Raw genomic sequence first — 24,572 nt, forward strand, 5'->3', positions numbered from 1 at the left:
GTTATTTATATATCAAAATACATATATACAGTGTGTCCGGACATGACATACCGATATTTGAAGGGGCTATTCTCCAGGTATTTTTATCGACAATTCAACCCCTCTACAGTCCCCTACCTCACCCCCCTCAAAATGGTTTTCGAATTTTTTAAAGTATGTTTCATCACTCTTATCAATTAAATTTGTTTAGTGGTCCCTAGAATAACTTGTTATTGTTCAAATAAAACCAAATTTAGTATTTTGTGACACTCACTTTCGAAGTTATTACAATTTTCATAAATTCACTATCCGAATTGATAGGTTTGCCATTTTGAGAGGGGGGATTCTGTAGAGGGGTTGAATTGTCGATAAAAATACCTGGAGAATAGCCCCTTCAAATATCGGTATGTCATGTCCGGACTCACTGATATAATAATTGATAGTTTTAAACCATTGTATCTTTATTACTGATTTATGAATGCAATAAAAGATTCAATGTTCGCAATAAATATTTTTCTATTAACCTTTAAAACAAAAGATGTTCATCAATAAATGTTTTATAACTTAATAACTTGCATACGAGAAATTAACAATTACTGTATAATGCAATTTCCTTGCAAATTCCTTGGCGCAGTGGATAAAATAATAGCTTACAAGTTACAACCAAATAGTCGATTGCTGGTGGTGGTGGATCCTTTAGTTTCTGTGATCTGTGTGGTGGATAATATGTCGCAGGCAAATTGTAAATTCTACAAAAAGCTCTTGATTTACTTTTTCCAAAATTCCACAAAAAGACGGTCGCGAGCCGACGGATCACGGAGCCCACCTTCGTGGGGCTCCTACTTTTGTGTAGTTTTAAAAACACGAACCTAACCTAACCCACCCCCTTATCCAGGCGAAAATTTTCTGATTAGGAATTCTCGACATACTACAAAATGCCGAGCTTTTGTAAACGGCGAAATAATACAATTTGCCTGCGTCAGATACATAGATACAAAAAAAATCTTGGTCTAATTACATAATGTAAAATAATTTGAAATTCATAAACTAAACTACCTACATTATTGCGTCAATAACAATAAATAAATTGCACGCCTCATGCGAAGCGTTGAGGTGGGTATAGGCCAGTGGAAATTAACATTAAATTCGCAAAGCACGATGTAGATTTGAATTTTTGGTATGTTGTTTGGATCAGTTAGGGTGATGTAAATCCCAATTTGCAACTTCGAAAAAGTTGTGCTCGCTGCGCACCACGTGATAAACTGCGAAAATTTTGGACTTTTTTCACTTTTTGCTCTAAAAGTCATAAACTATGCGTTTCCGACAAGTATGATTCAGTACATAAATTAAGGTTATTAAATTTGCAACAATTTAAGCCTAACCGCAGCTCTCTAAACCTTATAACGACTAAACTGTGGCCATTCGAAGATGGTTCATTTTTCCCGAAATATTGAAATTTTTAGTTTTGCTCCCGTTTGAAGCAAAATATTGGCAAAAACCGCTCGTTCTATGAGAAGTTCGTATAATAAAGTTGTAGTGCATTTAATTTTCTTTCATAAGAGCATAGAACAAAGTCTGTGAGACAAATATTTCACACACAATATCTGAAAAACAAAAAGAAGGTAGAAATAGATTTTTAAAGAATTGAAACTGAGAGCATATAAAATCATAAAAAGAATAATACTTTTTCATTTGCAGGATAGGTAATTAACAAAATTACAAAATTTGGGAAAGTAGGAAAAAAGATTATACGCAAATAATAAACTGCGAAAATTTTGGACTTTTTTCACTTTTTGCTCTAAAAGTCATAAACTATGCGTTTCCGACAAGTATCATTCAGTACATAAATTAAGGTTATTAAATTTGCAACAATTTAAGCCTAATTAAAGCTCTCTAAATCTTATAGCGACTAAACTGTGACCATTCGAAGATGGTTCATTTTTCCCGAAATATTGAAATTTTTAGTTTTGCTCCCGTTTGAAGCAAAATATTGGCAAAAACCGCTCGTTCTATGAGAAGGTCGTATAATAAAGTTGTAGTGCATTTAATTTTCTTTCATTAGAGCATAGAACAAAGTCTGTGAGACAAATAGTTCACTCACAATATCTGAAAAACAAAAAGAAGGTAGAAATAGATTTTTAAAGAATTGAAACTGAGGGCATATAAAATCATAAAAAGGATAATACTTTTTCATTTGCAGTATAAGTAATTAACAAAATTACAAAGCTAATTAAATTTGCAACAATTTAAGCCAAACCGCAGCTCTCTAAACCTTATAACAACTATGCTGTGGCCTTTCAAAGATAGTCAGTTTTTCCCGAAAATTTCAAATTTTTAGTTTTGCTCCCGTTTGAACCAAAATATTGGCAAAAACCGCTCGTTCTATGAGAAAGTCGTATAATAAAGTTGTAGTGCATTTAATTTTCTTTCATTAGAGCATAGAACAAAGTCTGTGAGACAAATAGTTCACTCACAATATCTGAAAAACAAAAAGACGGTAGAAATAGATTTTTAAAGAATTGAAACTGAGGGCATATAAAATCATAAAAAGGATAATACTTTTTCATTTGCAGGATAGGTAATTAACAAAATTAAATTTTCTACAACTTTATTTTATGACCTTCTCATAGAACGAGCGGTTTTGCCAATATTTTGGTTCAAACGGGAGCAAAACTAAAAATTTGAAAATTTCGGGAAAAACTGACTATCTTTGAAAGGCCACAGCTTAGTTGTTATAAGGTTTAGAGAGCTGCGGTTAGGCTTAAATTGTTTCAAATTTAATTATCTTTGTAATTTTGTTAATTACCTATCCTGCAAATGAAAAAGTATTATCCTTTTTATGATTTTATATGCCCTCAGTTTCAATTCTTTAAAAATCTATTTCTACCTTCTTTTTGTTTTTCAGATATTGTGAGTGAACTATTTGTCTCACAGACTTTGTTCTATGCTCTTATGAAAGAAAATTAAATGCAATACAACTTTATTATACGAACTTCTCATAGAACGAGCGGTTTTTGCCAATATTTTGCTTCAAACGGGAGCAAAACTAAAAATTTCAATATTTCGGGAAAAATGAACCATCTTCGAATGGCCACAGTTTAGTCGTTATAAGGTTTAGAGAGCTGCGGTTAGGCTTAAATTGTTGCAAATTTAATAACCTTAATTTATGTACTGAATCATACTTGTCGGAAACGCATAGTTTATGACTTTTAGAGCAAAAAGTGAAAAAAGTCCAAAATTTTCGCAGTTTATCACGTGGTGCGCAGCGAGCACAACTTTTTCGAAGTTGCAAATTGGGATTTACATCACCCTAACTGATCCAAACAACATACCAAAAATTCAAATCTACATCGGGCTTTGCGAATTTAGGGTTTTTTAGTGTCGATTTCTACTGGCCTAGTACTACTGTCACTTCGCGCAAAACATCTGATTTTTCAAACTTAAAATGTCTTTATGTATCATACATTGCACTTGTAAGATAATACATACACACACATATTAAGAAAAAACACTATTTTTAACATTCATGATATTTTTGATGTCATTTTTGTTATTTAAACTAGTTAAAAAACAGTTTAAAAAAGTTCTGTCTTGGACGTCCGTGTGTCTGTATGTGCGGAGGATTTTCTTGTTAACACGATAGCGACCGAAATACTTTACTAATCGAGTCTTTTTTTTTCTCTTACGCTTGAGTATGCTCAGGAATAGAACCCTTTCATTTTTCAGGGTCTGATTCGATGTGGTTTAATTGTTATTAAATAAACAAAAATAATAATTAATAAATAATTATTAAAAAAAATTATGAGGCGTGCACTTTTGGATTTTCCAAATTTTTTGTTTTGCTATGACCTTCCTCAGGTCTCAAGCTACCTCTGTACCAAATTTGAAATCCATCCAGTGTTTTTTGAGTTTAGAACGTACAGACATATAGACAAACAAACAAAAATTCTGAAATCTATAATATTTTTGGCTTGGATATCTATTGTAGATCACACCCCAAGCATTATTTAAAAAAAATATTCAATGTACAGTTTTAACTTTCCTACGATTTTATTATACCTATTATATTCAAAATATAAAAGATATTTATGTTCAGACTGATTTAAACAAAAACAAATTAACAAACTATAATCTTTAAACATAAACATATATTTGAAATATTTAAATTTTTAAATCGAAACGCCGCCAAAATGTTAAGTCGTTAACTAAATATGGTACTGCAGTGTATTTATTATTTTAAACTGATATGCAAATCTTGTTCATTAATTTAAATAAATTTGTAATCCAATTATATTATACTTTGTTGTTCAATAACATTATAAAAAAAAAATTCGTTAATTGTTACCCAAATATCAAAAATAGCTATTATTTTAATTTTAATCGTTTTATAATTTATGTATAAATAAACTAGAATTTATATAAAAATACACGCAATATTTATAACTCCTTGAAAATCCGTTTAACATTAATAACCGAATTTATATTAGTGGATGCTTACGAAATAGGTCGCTGACGAGTACGCTACGGTGTTTTATTATCATGCCACTCGATATAATGTCGAACGGTAGAAAAATATCATGTATGTATTTAATAAAAATTTGAAAATAAATTTTACAAAGATCTGTTTTTCAATAAGTCCCGTTTGACCTCTGGTAATTAAAAATGTTGACTTTAATAGATAATATAATATTTCAAACATAATATCAATTTTGAAAAAAATTAAGTTAATTAGCTACAAATATGAAAGTGAAATGATAAACGTATCGTTATTCATCGTTACTAATATTATAAACTAGATTTCCGCCCGCGGCTTCGCCCGCGATTTCAAAGGAAAACCCGCATAGTTCCCGTTCCCGTGGGATTTCCGGGATAAAACCTATCCTATGTGTTAATCCAAGTTACCCTCTATATGTGTGCTAAATTTCATTGTAATCGGTTCAGTAGTTTTTACGTGAAATAGTAACAAACATCCATACAAACTTTCGCCTTTATAATAGTATTAAGATATTAAAGAATAGTGTTTGTGTAGTTGTATTTTACGTCAAAGCGGTGTTTAGCTGGTTATAGACATATCGTAATTTTACCTATGCTATAAAACATAAGAATCGGTTAAGCTATCGAAATTTCCATCATTTTGGTAACAAGCTTCAGAAGAATTTTACAATCCTAGATTTTTCACCAAAAAAAGAAAAAAAAGAAGATTCTAGAAACGAGCGGTTTCAAAATACACACCCAATAAGTTGTATTAGAAGTTAAAATCACAAACATTGGAACAAGGCAAGAATAAATTTGTTACCAAAAGGTCAAACCCGCGACCTTTCCGGAAGCAAGGTTACTCTGATGACGGAAATCTTTAATATTTTTGTTTTATCAAAATATTTTTACTCTAATCAATATTTTTTGTTACTGCGTTGGTAGAGCTTTGAACTGAAAGGGTCTTGATTTAAAAACACGGTTAATAAAATTTGTATTTGTAAATAAAATGTCTATTTTTAGCATGACAAGCTTCTGTAATTTAAATAAACAGTTTTCCGTAATATTTAATTTAAAAAAAATATATAATCCTACCTATATCCAGGTAACTAACCCACAAGAGAATGAAATCTTGATGAAATCGATTACTTGATTAGTGAAACCATAGTGAAACGCATTCAAGCATATTTTGAAGCCTACCCCATAGGAGGTTCACAAGTGAAAATTTAATTTGATAAATTATAATATTATGTAAGTGTAAAGCCGTTTGATTAAAAAAAATGTAAGTAACTATGCTTACCTACCAATGCCAAAAATCCTAAATGAGTTCTAATATAATATTTAATATTATGTTAGGTTGACACTGAATTTTTTCAATGCCTTTTCGGTTGATACTACCTATAATAATAAAAAAATAAATACCGCAAGATATATCCGATGATTGCGGGGCAAGTTCCACCTGGATCTGTCAGCATTTTGTGTTTTTATGATCAGTGAGTGACCTTAAAAAATAATCAAAATTGTATCGGGAATTTATAAAATTATATTATGTAACTGTGCGAGCGTTTTCAAAAAAAAGTGTACCATGCCTGAATTTATGGATAAATTTTAAATGTTGCATTTTTAATGAAATTTTGATTTAGAAATTTTAAATATACATCATAGTAAGTGAAATTGTATTTAATTGCTTGCAGATTAATTTGTTTTACGAGAAATCATCAAAATAAATTGGGACTGTGAAAAAAAGTGTCAGTTTTGCGACAGTCATTAATGCTCATGTAACTATTAACTACGAAGAAAGACGCAAAATATTTTGATTGTGTTACGAAGATTATAACACACATTATTTAAAAAATAGAAAATTGAAGTCGACAAATTAATAAAATTCCTATTAAACGAGCTTTAAGTTCTGTTTTGCCACAGCTGATGCCAAAGTAGCCGTTACTTTTACGATACTTAATACATTTCGATTAAAATCGGCAAAGTGGTTATTTTATTTCGGAACAGTAAAACCATTTTAAATATTGAAATCAAATTATTTGTGTCTCGTATAATAAAAAAATGTAAAAACTAAAATTTTTCTTGTCGCAAAACGGGGGACTGTCGCAAAACCGATAGACCATTTTTCATAAGGCTAGGTTTATATTGAATCCAATTAACATGGTTAAAATAAAACCGAGAATACGTTTACAAAAATTTTATTTAAGTCTCATAAAAAAAATACACCAACACATAGTTTGACACAGTATCAATTTTAAGGTAAAACTCAGAGTTACACTACCTACACCTTTTAACTTTCCATACATATGTATCACATAATCGCACCCCTAGATGAAGACTCCGGTAACTCAAAAAGTGCCCGTTTTGAGTTAATGGCCTTTTCAAATCCTCGTATCGAGTACCTACACGGAGATATAACTCACGTAACAATATCGTCCACCATTTTGAAAAAATGGCGCGAAACATTACTTTAGTTGAATGACCTTGCCCCGCACCGCCCGTAGACTAGTCCGCCATCTTTAGTTAATTCCCGATCGACACAGGTGAAGGATGCTTCAAAAGTTGCACATTTTAAGTTGCAGGAGTTTACGTGAAGTTTATAAGGTAAGTTTATTTTCTTATTTGGAGTTGATCAAGTTTTGCTGAAATTTCGTTGATATTTAGGACTGCTCATTTTGATTTGCAGGGGTTTTGATGATATTGAATCACAATGTTTTTTTGGCTATTTTGAGTTACTTTAATTTACATGAAAATTTACGTAAATTTTGAGTTAACTCAGTTTTCTTGAATAAAAGATTAACTCTGTTTATTGTTGCTTGTTTAGTTAAATACGCAATTATAATAAAGTAAATAGATTATTTATAACATTTTCAATTGATTTCTTTCTATGTTATAAATGTTCGAAGTAAGATCGTGAAGTTTTGCTGTTTTTTTTAGTTGGTTGACTTTACTTGATTTTTTAATGAATGTGATCATTATTTGCTTTCAGAATTATGAAAGGTCGGGGAAAATTGATGTTAGAGATGTTGAACACAAAAAAGGAGGATCCTGACCCGCTAGAAGCATCGGAGGGTTCAAGGAATTTGTCCCCGGGTACAATAATGGTCACAAAAATACTAACAATTTTTATTCTATTTTTTTTAGAATAAACATCTATTTACTTATTGCTGTGATTTTAAGAAAGTTATGATAGTTATTAAGTATAGTTTTAGCTAAGCAATAAGTAGTCCACGATCTCAATTTTATTAAAATAGTAATTATTAGTAATAATAGTTTGTAATAATAAGTTCATATGTACCATTTTTTGAATACATATTTAAATTTTCTAATATTATGCATTTTTATTAAAAAAAAATATTTATTTATTTATTTATGAATGAAAAACTAGTAATATAACTCAAAACTCCTCAGCAAAAATCCGCTTTTTTTTAAGTGAAACTCATTTTAATTTCAGGTAAAGTAAACTAACTCTTCTTAGTGTACAAAAAAGTTCAATATTTCTACTTCAAAACCCCGGTAACTAAAAAAAAATATATTGTTCAGGTTTTTAGCAGTCAATAAACAAACAAGTTAATCCAACACGGTCTAAAAATATTATCTTTGAATGTGTATAGTTAGAGTTTTGATATCTTTTCTAAATGCAGAAATATCAGTTTTTCTTTATTTCTGAAAAAACTGGTTTTTTGAGTTACCGGAGTCTTCATCTAGGGGTGCGAATATTATGTATTCAGGGTATACCTGCTGACCAACGCATTCATTGCAATACCATTTTTTGCAAATTATACATGTCCTTTTTGGTCCCGAGATCAGTGAAACCTAAAAATATGAAAAAATTATAAAAATTATGAAGAATATTACAATGACAATCTAGACTTGGCTTTATGCTGCAGTTTTGCGACTTTTCTTGTCAGCCTATATAGGTCACGAAGCAAAATGTTGCAAAACTGACGTGACGTTTTCTTTTCAGTTTTTAGTCAAAATTATATTCTGACGAAAAAATGTGCCTACACTGATTATCAAATGTAAATAACGGTTAATGAATATATTGCTCATCTTCTGAAAGTATTTAAACGATGTTTACTTCCCTGTATCAAGTAATAATATGTCTCAAACCAGACAGTAGAAATTGCAACGGCCGTTGCACTCACAAAACACTTCTGTTTTACTCGAACTGTATTTGAAAATAAGCTTTTTTAAATTAGCGGACGGTGAAAGTAAACGATAATTTTGCCATTTATAAAATTCAAATAGTAATCTAAAATTTGTAAGTGGCATTATTAGCCGTGATAAACCCGACATGTCCGGTCGGTACCACTTTTTAAGATATTTTTGGAAATCAAATTGCTTTTAAACGATTATAAGGCCTTAATTATGAACTACATGCGACGATTCGCAAATAAATGTACTTTTAGATGACACTAAAACTTATGGTACCTTGGTATAAAACTTTTTAGAATCGCTTCTCTAACATCGAAGAACTTGGATGGGGACACGCCAAAAACTGACACTTTAGTTTTAAAAATGATTATTTAAAAAATAGTACGCAATGTTTCCGTGAATTAATTGTTTGCATTTATCAAATTATGATGTATTTAATACTTTTCAAGCATTATATAATTAGCCATCATATAAATTTTACTTGTTATTCAACTTGAAACACAGGGGACAGGCCGAAAGTGAGGGGTACACTTTTTTTTGAAAACGCTCGTGCACGAGCGTTTTCAAAAAAAAGTGTACCATGGCTGAATTTATGGATAAATTTTAAATGTTGCATTTTTAATAAAATTTTGATTTAGAAATTTTAAATATACATCATAGTAAGTGAAATTATATTTAATTGCTTGCAGATTAATTTGTTTTACGAGAAATCATCAAAATAAATTGGGACTGTGAAAAAAAGTGTCAGTTTTGCGACAGTCATCAATGCTCATAATATAACTATTAACTACGAAGAAAGACGAGAAATATTTTGATTGTGTTACGAAGATTATAACATACATTATTTAAAAAATAGAAAATTGAAGTCGACAAATAATTAAAATTCCTAATAAACTAGCTTTAAGTTCTGTTTTGCCACAGCTGATGCCAAAGTAGCCGTTACTTTTACGATACTTAATACATTTCGATTAAAATCGGCAAAGTGATTATTTTATTTCGGAACAGTTAAACCATTTTCAATATTGAAATCAAATTATTTGTGTCCCTTATAATAAAAAAATGTAAAAACTAAAATTTTTCTTGTCGCAAAACGGGGGACTGTCGCAAAACCGATAGACCATTTTTTATAAGGCTAGGTTTATATTGAATCCAATTAACATGGTTAAAATAAAACCGAGAATACGTTTACAAAAATTTTATTTTAGTCTCATAAAAAAAATACACCAACACACAGTTTGACACAGTATCAATTTTAGGGTAAAACTCAGAGTTACACTACCTACACCTTTTAACTTTCCATACATGTATCACATATTATGTATTCAGGGTATACCTGCTGACCAACGCATTCATTGCAATACCATTTTTTGCAAATTATACATGTCCTTTTTGGTCCCGAGATTAGTGAAACCTAAAAATATGAAAAAATTATAAAAATTATGAAGAATATTACAATGACAATCTAGACTTGGCTTTATGCTGCAGTTTTGCGACTTTTCTTGTCAGCCTATAGGTCACGAAGCAAAATGTTGCAAAACTGACGTGACGTTTTCTTTTCAGTTTTTAGTCAAAATTATATTCTGACGAAAAAATGTGCCTACACTGATTATCAAATGTAAATAACGGTTAATGAATATATTGCTCATCTTCTGAAAGTATTTAAACGATGTTTACTTCCCTGTATCAAGTAATAATATGTCTCAAACCAGACAGTAGAAATTGCAACGGCCGTTGCACTCACAAAACACTTCTGTTTTACTCGAACTGTATTTGAAAATAAGCTTTTTTAAATTGGCGGATGGTGAAAGTAAACGATAATTTTGCCATTTATAAAATTCAAATAGTAATCTAAAATTTGTAAGTGGCATTATTAGCCGTGATAAACCCGACATGTCCGGTCAGTACCACTTTTTAAGATATTTTTGGAAATCAAATTGCTTTTAAACGATTATAAGGCCTTAATTATGAACTACATGCGACGATTCGCAAATAAATGTACTTTTAGACGACACTAAAACTTATGGTACCTTGGTATAAAACTTTTTAGAATCGCTTCTCTAACATCGAAGAACTTGGATGGGGACACGCCAAAAACTGACACTTTAGTTTTAAAAATGTTTATTTAAAAAATAGTACGCAATGTTTCCGTGAATTAATTGTTTGCATTTATCAAATTAAGATGTATTTAATACTTTTCAAGCATTAAAATAATTAGCCATCATATAAATTTTACTTGTTATTCGACTTGAAACACAGGGGACAGGCCGAAAGTGAGGGGTACACTTTTTTTTGAAAACGCTCGCACAGTTTCAATATAAGTTACGCCATCTCGTGGATTTTTGGTAAACAACGAATAAGCGTATGTTTGCTTTAGACTAAGTAGTATATCTAATCAGCAATAGATGGCGCTGTTACAAAAAAGCTAATATAAAAAAAATATCAAAAAATATAAATTCTGATACATTGCGATGTCTAGTTAATTTTTTATTATAACTGGGAAGAAACCGCGGGAAATATCTAGTTATGTAGATCCAATAGATATAATATGTGGATTTAATAAAAAGCAATACAATTTGGAGTAAAAGAAGTAACGCCATCTAGTGGATTTTTATTAGCATTTTATAAGAGACATTATCAACATGTACGAGTTAGTGTATCTGATTACCAATAGATGGCGCTGTTTCAAAAATATATTATTCGAATTTTGTTCAATTCAGTTACTGTTTTAACTTGTTTATTATTAATTACATTGTTTCAATATTTGTTATTTTAGTTTGCCATGTTTATTGTTTTGCACGCCTCATAAGCGAAGCGTTGAGGTGGGTACTACTGTCACTTCGCGCAAAACATCTGATTTTTCAAACTTAAAATGTCTTTATGTATCATACATTGCACTTGTAAGATAATACATACACACACATATTAAGAAAAAACACTATTTTTAACGTTCATGATATTTTTGATGTCATTTTTGTTATTTAAACTAGTTAAAAAACAGTTTAAAAAAGTTCTGTCTTGGACGTCCGTGTGTCTGTATGTGCGGATCCTTTTTCTTGTTAACACGATAGCGACCGAAATACTTTACTAATCGAGTCTTTTTTTTTCTCTTACGCTTGAGTATGCTCAGGAATAGAACCCTTTCATTTTTCAGGGTCTGATTCGATGTGGTTTAATTGTTATTAAATAAACAAAAATAATAATTAATAAATATTTATTAAAAAAAAATTATGAGGCGTGCACTTTTGGATTTTCCAAATTATTTCTTAAAACACCAAATTTCATGTCGTGTATGTGAATAGGCGGTTCCACAAAGCGCGGTGCAGAGTCGCGAAGCATTTTCCGCGCGAAACAGCTGCAGTTCGGTGTCTGTGGAGGTGGCTTGACCCGAGGAAAGTTTACAAGATATAATAAGTTCTAAAAAATTGTATTTTTCACATTTTTTTTTCTTATTAAAATTATACTTATATTACTACTATAAGTCTATAACCTTATAAATAAATCGTTTATTGCATAGAACATGGTACATACAAGGATATTTAATAGAAAGGATGTAATATAATAGGAGGTCTATACCTTTTTGCATTGACAAAAATGTTCTTTTTGGCGCCAAAATTATTATTTCACTTTAAACATTTTTGTATCTACCTACTAAGCTAGTTAAGTTAAACTTTGTGCATATACTATGGTCTATGGGACTGACATAGTCATTGCTGACTCAAAGTCCCTAAATTAAATTAGAATAAAAAAAATCTACCTACTAAATAAGAAACAGTAGCGCATTACAAAAAGAAAATATTATAATGTTTCCTATTATTACAATAATTGATACTCATTTTACTCACGTGATTTTTTTTCCAAATACTTTCAGTAACAGGCCAACACAGCCTTAGATTGTGATAACTTTAAATTTTATTCTGAGATTAAAATTGTATTATTTGGTTCATATTTAGAATCTCTTGTTAGAATAAAAAACCAATGAATGAATGTGACTACGCCTAACGCCTTGTTGAATTATAATAATATACGAGTACACGTACATTTCGATGCGTACGTACATTATAACACGTACTTTCGATTCGACGTAACGTTAATAATTCAACTTTACAAGCAATAAATTTAATAATCATATCCTATCCTACTTAATATTATAAATGTATTTGTATGTGTATGTATGTATGTTTGTTACTCTGTCACGCACATACTACTGAACCGATTACAATGAAATTTAGCACACATATAGAGGGTAACTTGGATTAACACATTTCCTAGGTTTTATCCGGAAATCTCACAGGATAGGAAACTATGCGGGTTTTTCTTTTTAAACGCGGGTGTAGTCGAAGGCGGAAAGTATAGAATATATTTAATACCACAATTATTATAACAAAGAAAGAAAATTTTTTTTCGGGTAAATATTATATCACAATTTGAAATCTTCTTTCAGTCTTATTATTGGAATCATGCATCTTGACCACCGAGGAAACATCATAATGTTCTACTAGGCAATTCAAAAGGTATTTCGATTAAATGAAACAAAATTGTAGCTTACAGTAATGTATTTACGTTTTAAAATACAATACCTAATACACATTCAGTATAATCTTAAAACTATTTACGTCACTATAATTTTTCTATTAAACAACAATACTCAATTTGTTCTAGAAATAATTACCTACATATTATAATCCAACGGCAAGCATAAACATCCTGAGTTCATATGAATCTTTGGCTCTTTACCACCAGTAACCATGACCGTATCCATACGGCCAGCCGTGACCGTACCACCCATAACCGTAGCTCGGCCAGCCCCAGTAACCGTAGTGCGGGTAGTAACCGTAACCGTAGCCAAAACCACCGTAGTGACCGCCCCAGTGTGACGCAGATGGTTCTAAATCATCCTTTTCGGGGGTCGCTGGCTTTGGTGGAAGATCTGCGGGTGCTGCGAAGGCTGCAGCAAGAATGCAGAAGGCCAGGGTAATGTAGAATACCTGAAAAAAGAGTTATTGGTTTATTTATTTAATTTGTTTCTACTCTACTAGCTCTCCGCCAGTAGCTTCGCCCGCGTAGTCAAAGAAATGCCCGCATAGTTCCCTTTCCCGTGGGATTTCCGGGATACCTATCCTATGTCCTTCCTCAGGTCTCATGGTATCTCTGTACCTGTACATGTTAATCTAATTATAAATTAAAACAATTGGTGGTCTTTTCACTACATAGCGATTCCTTCCAGTTAAACAGACGCAGATAAATTATATAACTAGTATAAATACCTATCTATATGAAAAAATAATGTTACAAAACTAGATAAAAATAGTAAACAGTGCCTAGTATCAAATGGTAAATAGGTGACTAGATTTCCTGACTAAGTAATTCTTAGGCTAAGTATTCCTAATATTACCTACTGAAAACATGAATTTTATAGCATACTAGCGGCCCGCCCAGGCTTCGCCCGTGGTACATATGAAAAATAGATGTTGGCCGATTCTCAGACTTACCCGATATGCACAGAAAATTTCATGAGAATCGGTCCACCCGTTTCGGAGGAGTATGCAGACTAACATTGTGACACGAGAATTTTATACAGGGTATGTAATCGTTAAGTGTGCACAAGCGATTATTCCGTAACTATTGCAGATATCAAAAAACTTTAAACTGATATCGAAAGTACTTAACCTAATGAGTAAAATGGCCATAATAAATTTTTAAAAATAAAACGAGAAATAACCAAAAATGTTACATTAAACGCTCCCATACAATTTATTTCCCATACATTTTGTATTCATAGTAGATTTTCGAAGTGACGTCCTTATTGTGCAATACAATGAGGAGGTCTATTTACAGTTTCTAAATGAACTTCCCTCCAAATTTGCGAAGTAATTAAAGCAGAAAACCAAAAAAACAAAAAAAAAAAGCTAAAATCTTTCATATTAAATGTATAGGTTGATCCAAAAGTAATGATAATTGGGTATTTCCTGTGCACATAAAAATATAAAATAAATGTTTTATGCTTGCTCATGTAATCACTAAGTTATCACAAAAAAATTATATCTACAGGCCACGTTTCCAAGTATTAACATTAATTTTAATGTGAACAGTGCGAGCCAGAATGTTTCCCGACGAAAAGAAGAAACAACGATTCGACATTTAGAGGGTGAATTTCTAAATTTTTAATGAGATCAGGATAATTTTCTGTCACGATTTGTGACCATGGGCGTTACCTGGGTTCACCATGTTTATGCTGAAACCAAGAAACAATCAATGGCCTGGATGCGAGCTTCCAAAGTGACGGTGAAGATTTTCAAAGTGAAAATTAGTGGGATAGATTAAAGCCGTAGTTTTTTGGGACGCTGAAGAAATGTGGAATATTTTAAGAAGGTAGCCACTACTACACAGGGCTCTTACTACACAGACCAAATTAAAAGATTGCGGGTAGGTTAGTAAGAAAAAGAGACATGGCAAACTTCGGTCTTGAATGTTGGTTCACCAAGACAACGCACCAGATCACAAAGCGTCAGTTGCGATGGCTGCCAATCAAAAATCGGCATTGAAAATGCTTGAACACCCACCCTGTTTGTAAGATCTAGCTCCTAGTTAATTCTATCTCTTACCTCGGTACAAGAAACACCGTCGATACAAGAAATTTTTAGACGACAGCGAAGTGATGGCCGATTTTGAGGGGTTTTTGTAGATGAAGTCAAAGTTTTTTTTTCTAAGTTAAGGAAAAAAAATATCGAAGTATGTTATCTAGTTAGAAGACTATCTAGAGAAATACATAATTATTTTAACTGTAATGACTTTGTTTAATATTGATTATCATTACTTTTGGATCAACCCATGTACATGGGATATTCATATCTCATACTAAATGTATGGGAGGGTTTAAAGTTAATTTTTTAGATATTTCTCGTATTATTTTTAAAAATTTATTATGGCCATTTTACTCATTAGGTTAAGTACTTTCGATATCAGTTTAAAGTTTTTTGATATCTGTAATAGTTACGGAATAATCGCCTGTGCACACTTAACGATTACACCCTGTATATAAGATATTACGTATTCCAGTATTATTTATTAGTTTATTCATCCAGTATTAGTTTATTTTTACACGCGAAAGAATAACTCTAATCATTTAAATCTTTTGACATTTTAGGACACACAAAAAGCTACATATTTCTATTTTAATCAAAAAATATAAATACCACCTGTAACTTTCACAATCACAATATTGGATTAATTGAATTCGGATAAGAAATTGAGTACATACATAGAGTAAATTATTTTGTGTAATGTACTAAATTAAAACCAATATCACAAATGAAAGACAAAAAAAAGTTGTGTGGTTTTATGAAACCACGGTAAAAGTGAAACTTAGGCACAAAATCGTATTTGTACGATAATTATTATCGTACGGTTCGACCGTCACGCGACATGCGCTACACAGACCAAAAAGTTTGAGACGATGTAATAAAAGTTTCACTTTAAAATCTTGGAGAAATCTTCACATTAACGTCACATTTTTCACCCATAAAACTTTTAATCTATTTTTTCAAACTTCCGTGTATTTCCCCTAAATTTTTAGTGCGTCTTACAACCAAACACCGTATTACACTACGACTCCAAAATCTAAACTCAAAGTTGTACTTACTGTGCAAGCCATGTTAGTCCGAAACACACTGCTTGTGTCACCAAATCACAAACATTTATATTGGCAGTGTGTCCTAGAGGCGATGGATGAGTGAACACCTTCCTTACCATTAGATGCCAATGACCCCTATAGCCAGAAGGTCCCATAATAGCTTTGCAAGGACGAAGTTTCCTTGTTGAATGTAATCTCTACGGCTTTTTGACACCATGAAGTATTTTTGTAAGATTATATTATACTTCCAAAGGATATTTTCTACTCCCTCTAGTATGTACCTATGTCAAATGCTATCGAATTTGCCATATTTACATTTTTAGTAACATTGTGAGTAAACTTCATTGTGATCGAAGAAGATTCATTCAAATCACTGCATTATAACAGTGCCTGTAGTAAACTGTAAAATCCTTGTAAAAAATATTTCATTGTAACTTTACTTTGAAATACATAATATAACTAATAAGTTCATTGTACAATTCGAAGTGTTATTTTCACAAATATAACCGGTTCGATTCCCGCTTATGTCAAACAAAGGAAAATCAGGGAATGCAGTTGTCTTTCTTTTCAAATAATGGAATTTTTTATTTGAGTAAAGTTTTTTATCTATTATTACGAGTACTTTCCCTACAGCCATTTCAAAGTCCATCCTGTACAGGTCGTGTAGCGCCATCTCTTTCCTACACTGGAAGTAATACTGCTTTAAGACTTACTAACCACAGCAATGATTTAGACAGAGCGTCAATAGTAATTTTGAGAACATCTTATATATAAAATTCTCGTGTCACAATGTTAGTCTGCATACTCCTCCGAAACGGATGGACCGATTCTCATGAAATTTTCTGTGCATATCGGGTAAGTCTGAGAATCGGCCAACATCTATTTTTCATATGTACCACGGGCGAAGCCGGGGCGGACCGCTAGTATTAATATAATAAATACCTAATAATAAATATTTCAGGACAATTTTCACACACGGCACGATCTGATCCCATACTAAGCTTTTGCTTGTGTTATGGAAACCAGATGGCTGATAAACATACATAAATAATTTTAAATAAATACTTAAATGTCCAGACACGCGGTAGCGTCTCAAGCCAAGTTTAGATAATTAACACCCAGACACAAAGCAAATATTTTCAGTTCATCACACAATAATATTTTCCACGGGTGGAAATCGAACCCACGACCAGTGGGAAGAAGGGAGGGTCACTACCAACCAAGCCAGCCGGCCGGTCATATCACGGTATTTAGCTTGCAATTTAACAAAACAATTACATAGTAATGTTAGGAATTCAATTGTTGCACCGTCCTTCCTTTATTTATGAATTGTTACTGTCAATGACGAAGATAATTAACTGCCTTGTAATAATTTTACCCGACTGCACCAAAGAGGCATGTGTTTTTCGGACATTTCAAGCGACCAAACAGCAAAATAAAACCAACATTATTAATATTTTAGGGCTGATTTTTCAATCCTTGGTTAAAACTTATTCATCGAATAACGTATTAAACTACCATTTCAAATATGTATTCTAATTGTCCGTATTTGACAGTTTACAGGTGACATTTTAAAATGTTCGTGTAATACTTTATTGGACGGATAAATTTTAACCAAGGAATGAAAAATCGGCCCTTAGTCTATCAAAAAAATGATAACAGCTAATTATAACTTCTATCAAAAAATGATAATATCTGTCTAAAAATATATTTTTAATCAGTGAATAAGCAAAAATATTATGTATCTTTTATATCATTATTGTTTTGCTTTTCATCATGAGTATTAAAAAAAATCATCACAGCGAAATTACTGAATCGAGTTATATGAATTCTGGTAATCTTTACAAATTACACACTTTAAGTCTCTAAAGTTTTCAGTGATTATTTTTCCGACCCAAATATCGACCAATAGAATTGCACCATTCGACGTCACGTGGTACAACCTACATGGTATTATACTGATAATTTTTTGAAAATTTTCTCTGGTCGTTGACGTCAAACTGACAGGTTCAATTCAATTGTGAAATTATTGGCCGACATTTGGGACGGAAAAATAATCTCCCGAATACCACACGAGCTTCAAAATTATCTGGCATTTCCCTCAAGGTTCCCTGCAAACAAATAAAGTCGTCAAGTTTTTCAGGAAAAATCACTCGCGCTTCGCGCTCGTGATTTTTTAACCTTGACTAAAAACTTGACTCCTTCATTTGTTTGCAACGAACCTATCGGAAAATACCCGATAATTTTGAAGCTCTTGTGGTATTATAAGTGATAAACATGAAAAGAACTTTGACATTCGTATCTAAATAATTAATGTAATCTGTTAATAGCAAAATATTTTTCAAGTTACCCGTCTTTTATAATCTGATTGTGCAAATGAAAAGGGATGACTTGCATATGCATGTATTGATGATAAAAAAAGAATGTTCTTTAGCTTACGGTGCATTTAGACCAAACGAACATAGAGCTAGAGCGTGAGCAAGAGCGTGCTTTTCTCGTGATCTTTTAGTGCCTTATTCGTGATATTTAAGTGTAAACGAAAACTCGTATTCAGTGTTGTTCAGTATTAGAACATTGCATAGAATCTTTTCGAACGCACTAACTACGCCTGTTTATTCTAAAAGAATTTGACACAGTGATTAGTGGGGTGCAAGAAGGTGGGGTGAAGAAGCATTCGCTCGTTTGATACAAAATGACTGAAATGAATGTTCTACCATATGACATACAAAATATTAAAGTTGGGTATAATTAAAAAAGTAATTCAGTGCCATAAATAAATTTATTATTAAATAGTAAAATAATTAAGTAGGAACAGCTCTCGGTATGAATTCAACATCTACATTCTCAAGTCTCACTTGCATCACGTGTTGAACATATTTGGTTTCTTCACATTTTATTATAGTATTTACAGAGAAATTGCGAAGCAAATGAACCAAACCAGCTTTGGTTTGTAACGTAGCGTATCTAGTACCCACACATACTCTATTTCCCTTCCCAAACGACATATAAGCAGCATCAACTATTTTGTGCTTATTCTCTGGAGAAAATCGTTCTGGTATAAATTTCTCGGGTTCTGAATAATATTCATCGTCGTAATGTACTTGTAATATTGGCGTCATTATCATGAATCATTGTTCCTTTGTCAACTTTAATATTACCAACTGGCAGAACAGTGTCTGTTACAAAATTTCAATTATACAGGGTGTCCCATCGTCGGTATACTAAGCTCAAAGAAGTATATAGTTTTGCATATGCTGAGTACGTAAAAAATACTTATAAAATTCCAGACGCATTTTTTTTTCAAATTGATGAATTTTTAAAACTCTATGTGTACACCCCTAACAAGCAACCCGCACCTGAGTTGTCGTTGAAGATTAGGTTTTCATAGACAAAATGCTCACATTAGCGAAGCCGTATATGCCGGCTGCGCGAAGCTAGAGAAGAAAACATGGATTTGGAGCAAAAAAATAGGAAAAAATTTATGACTCAATTTGTTGTTTAACCCTTAACTAGAGTCGTGAACAATTGTTACGTGTGTATAGTCGTGGGTCCATTAGACCCATGTATTTTTAAATGGTCATAATTACTTATTTATGCATTTATTTATGTAAATTTAAATAAAATATGATATTTTAGTTTATGAAGAATATATATTATAAAAATCAACAATTAGAACTTTTATTTACTTAACATAATTTCACTTATAAAATCAGTCGTTGTTTTCTTATACAACAAAAAGGCGTCTTACAAAAATTAAAAATCTCAACGAAATTTTTATTTTTTATAAATCAATTTTTTTTATCTAACTAAAAAAAGTATGTTGCTTGCTAGAAAAAACAAAAACAAACTAAAAACTCTTATATATAAAAAAATAGCAATCCCTAATTACGTGCAAGATTTACAAATTATATTTGCTCAAGTCATGCATATGGGCTCCCTGCATTTAGTGCATAAATGTACAGTTTTTGCTCTTTTGCCAGGCAAACAGAATGAACATCGCTTCCTTTTATTTCTATCTAACAACAAAATCTACATCATCATCGGAAAACTCATTATCTGATTTAGTTTCTGCAATACGGGTAGGTGTTGAGTTTTCATCGGAGTCTTCATCATTTCTTAACAATTCTTCATTTAACCATTGTTCTAACATCTCTTCGTTATCAACACATATACTTCTGGGATTCTACATAGCGATAAACTAAATAAAAATACAATAATAAATTTAATAACGAAAATAAAAAAGATACGTAGCTATAGTCGTGGGTCCAGTGGACCCCTGTAAAGGTCAGTACCTACCTAAGGAGTACCGAGCCGAACACGTCTGTCTCACAGGATACGCTCCGGCGTACTATAGGAAGGTACTGAGCAGTGGGAGGTTCTGCGGTAAGTGCCGTGGAGTAAACGAGACTTTAAAAACTCAACCTGGGTCCATTGGACCCACGACTCTAGTTAAGGGTTAAGTATTTTTACGTGATCAGTGTATGCAAAACTACAAGCCCATTCGAGCTTAGTATACCAATAGTAGGACATCCTGTGTATCATTTTTAATTTTATTTATAATAATATATCCAATTGGTGGATGCAATCGCTTATGCTTCACTTACAACCATATCAAGGAACTTCATACCCATTATAACGTCGAAATCCATATTATTTTTATATATTATGGTACCTACTAAAAAGCTCGTACGTGATTAATTAACGATACCGAATACTCTATAATCTCTAAGTATGATGGCAACGGCAGGTAAATAGTGACTTTGAAAAAACCTTAAGTAAATTGAGTGATTACCGAATCAAATTATCAATAGCTGATAAACCTTCACAATTTGCATCAGCTAAAAAAGTTAATCCAGGAACAATTTTTAATTAACAATAGCCATAAATAGCAGTAAAATATATTTCCACACAAGATCAAAGTCATTGCCAGGTCATTTCGTTATATAAAGGGTTTTTCATTAAGCACGGGTCGATGTTTTCGGCCTGTGGTGGCCACCTCCTGTGAGTGATATCTATCAAAAATATATTTTTATGTTCAGTCAATTATGCCAAGTTAGAAAAAAAAACATTAGGTACAAATGATAAAATTTTACGATCAAAATATGTGTCCGTATGTACGCCGTACAGTAAGGTACAAGCGGTAGGTAGGTGGAAGGTCCCAAATGTAATATTATGATATAAAGCAGACATCTTTCGATTTTTAATACCTTTTGTACCATTACTAAGACAAATAATACAGTTAATTTTTTTCACAATTTTAAAAGACACACGCTTTTTATCATTGGGTCAACGGTCACGCATGCACGCACACATGTGTACAATTATGTAAGTGTTGCATAAAATAAAACCTTTTGCATAGAATAAAAATGGTACCTAGGGGTACATGGTGAGTCACCACTCACCATGTACCCCTTAAAAATTACCTTATGTCACCACATAAGGTAATTTTAACATTTCTTAGTTATTATTGTTGCTTATGAAAGTTGTATATTTTGAGCCGACTCTACCAGAGGGAGAGACTTTTTCTTTCAACAACCGATTTTTTTTATATTGATAAAATATAATAAAATAAATTGTACTACTTATAGTTTCAAAGATACTTTAAAAAAATTACTATCGAATTTCTTTAATTCAATTTTTATTTAATTTTTACTATGTGTAGGGCCGTTTAATAATTTAAATTAAGTTCAATGGAAGAAATCAACATAAACCTAAACATTACGACTTTTCGTACTTTACCGTATACGTAGTACCACAGGTAGTACGTACTTTTCGTAGTAAATAGCATTCTGCGATATGCTAGTAGATTATCACATGTTGTTTTTAACAATGCAAAACCGTGAGAATTTGGGGACAATAAAACTCCATGCTTGCATTATAATTATTTACTTATGTGCAAATTGTGATGAGTTTTTCACTCGTCTCGTGTAATGGAAAATTTAAATTTATATTGCGATAAAGTTATTATTGTACATTCAATAAAAATTGGAATAAAGTTAAAAAAAATACAGTTTTCTTGAGCAGCGTTTGTCTTTTGAGACAACTTGTTACTAAAATAATGCATAACCTGTAGGAAATGATGTTTTTCTCGCTTAATAAATTAATCTAAATTTAATTCATTCGTGACTCATGCCATTCACTGTACCACTAAAAGTGCAGGTTAAGCAACGTTAAGCGCGGTCATGCATTGGATGGGTGATCGCTCATTCATTACTGGAATACCAGCTCAATACTCGCGGGCATTTAGAGCATACAACGGTAGTTGCTAGACAGTATTTTAACAGGAATACACAACAAACTGCACAAATGCATGAATTTTGACAGCCGGTTGCTAATCCAAAATGGCCGATGTACCTATAAACAAAATATGAGTAGCACGTTGTGAACTTGAATGGGCTTATTCAATCGCCAAATATGATACAACGACCGGTCGAAAATACCGAATCGTTACGTGCCGTGAATGGCAAACTTTACACTACCAACTACATTACAATTTAAACCTTAAACCAATATGTTAAAAGCTACTTTCCAATGATAAGTGAATCTAAAATTTCGCACGTGGTTCTGAATGAAATGGGATGACTTCAGAATATTAATTGATTTCTGTGATACAGTTATAGAGAGGACATAACATGCTTGTTACCACGTGAGATTTTTTCCTTTAGATGTTTTGGAAACATGTGCAAATACAAGATTTGAGACACTGATAAGTTTGTTTACTATTATACCACGCTACTTTGAAGTTTGGCGATTTAATTCTATACAAATAAGCTCAGGAGTTTGTTTGAACGCGCTAATCTCAGGAATTAATGGTACGATTTGAAAAATTCAACGGTGTTAGATAGCCCCTTTATCGAGAAAGGCTATAAGCTATATATCATTACGCTAAGACCAACAGGAGCTGAGCACTGCGGGTAAAACCCAGGAGCACAGCTAGTATTATATTAACCTTCCTTGTTCTTCGAAGTAAGTAAGTAAGTAAGTATCATTTACGACGCGATGTGAAAAAATACGAAACAGCTCATTTTTTACAGTTACTTAGTTTATATTCATAAAAACAGACACGTTGTTCTACAAATTACGAGGTATTTCATCCTAGACTAGATTTCCGCCCGCGGCTTCGCCCGCGTTTTCAAAGGAAAACCCGCATAGTTCCTGTTCCCGTGGGATTTCCGGGATAAAACCTATCCTATGTGTTAATCCAAGTTACCCTCTATATGTGTGCTAAATTTCATTGTAATCGGTTCAGTAGTTTTTACGTGAAAGAGTAACAAACATCCATACATCCATACTTACAAACTTTCGCCCTTATAATAGTATTAAGATGCGTAGATATTTTTAATAAGATATTTGCATAGAAGATCAACATATTTGCAGTAAGAAAAAGATATTTGCACGCTCAACTACGAGCAGAATGTAGAACCAATTTGAATTTGAATACAGTTTTTTACTAGGTACTAATCTATAGGTACATACTAATATTATACCTAAAGCTGAAGAGTTTCTTCGTTTGTTTGAACGCGCTAATCTGAGGAATTACTTATTTATTAAATCTTACGAATTACTAATACTGGTCCGATTTTACAATTCTTTCGGTTTTATATAGCCCATTTATCGAGGAAGGCTATAATATAATATGATCAATTCATCACGCTAAGACCAACAGGACCAGGGGCCTTAGACAAAGTAACAATTAAAAAACGATAACGAAGTTAGAAAAGGAAAAATGTATGGGATTGATATTAGATAGACCACGTGATCTAACGCGGATCTAATTTTTGCCTTTTCTAACTTCGTTATCGTTTTTTAATCGTTACTTTGTCTAAGGCCCCTGAGCAGTGCGGGTAAAACAGCAGGGCACAGCTAGTTAATTCTAAAATAAAAAAAGACGTGTGGCACTCGGGGACTGCCGCGGTAATTGGTGCTATTGCATAGCATGCCTTCAAGCCACACCTCCGTGTCCGTCGGAGTGGGGAGCGTGAGGTTTTTTCGTTACGGAATTTCTCGATTCGGTCCCCGCGCTCAAGGCCCGCGATAGAAGCTATGCAATAGCTTAAAATATTTGACATTACTTTAGTGTGATCTCGGTTTAAATGCAATAATATCAACGAAAATACAAGAAAATTAACAGGTACAGTTTTCAAAATTTTCTGCTTAGAGCTTTTGTTTATAGTTTATGCTTTTAACCTTGAAGTATCCTTAGTACTTATACTTGTACAAATAAAGTCGGTTAAAAATAGAAACACAAAATCAGAACAAATTTTAAGTACGTACTAATTAAAGTTAAAGGAAATTATTATTGAAGGTATTTTAAGAAAATCTATGTAATTGT

The 24,572-nt window shown here is 32.1% G+C and overlaps 1 protein-coding gene and 1 pseudogene across 1 annotated transcript; both read right to left on the reverse strand.

Annotated features, from left to right (window-relative positions):
• Nucleotides 1–13,191: 13,191 nt before the first annotated feature.
• LOC149484935 (uncharacterized) lies at nt 13,192–16,340 on the reverse strand. The gene is made up of 2 exons (XM_089700429.1): nt 16,250–16,340; nt 13,192–13,595 (listed from the first exon to the last, which is right to left on the reverse strand). Exons 1-2 carry the CDS (start codon nt 16,259–16,261, stop codon nt 13,341–13,343), a joined length of 267 nt encoding a protein of 88 aa, XP_089556555.1. The 5' UTR covers nt 16,262–16,340; the 3' UTR covers nt 13,192–13,340.
• A 2,672-nt stretch (nt 16,341–19,012) lies between these two features.
• LOC149484936 (lithocholate 6-beta-hydroxylase-like) lies at nt 19,013–20,889 on the reverse strand (annotated as a pseudogene).
• Nucleotides 20,890–24,572: the final 3,683 nt, after the last annotated feature.

This window comes from Colias philodice, chromosome 11 (genome assembly GCF_061535455.1).
Source record: "Colias philodice isolate Cphi_HAF_F1 chromosome 11, ilColPhil1 Martin Lab GWU primary, whole genome shotgun sequence".
Lineage (NCBI taxonomy): Eukaryota > Metazoa > Arthropoda > Insecta > Lepidoptera > Pieridae > Colias > Colias philodice.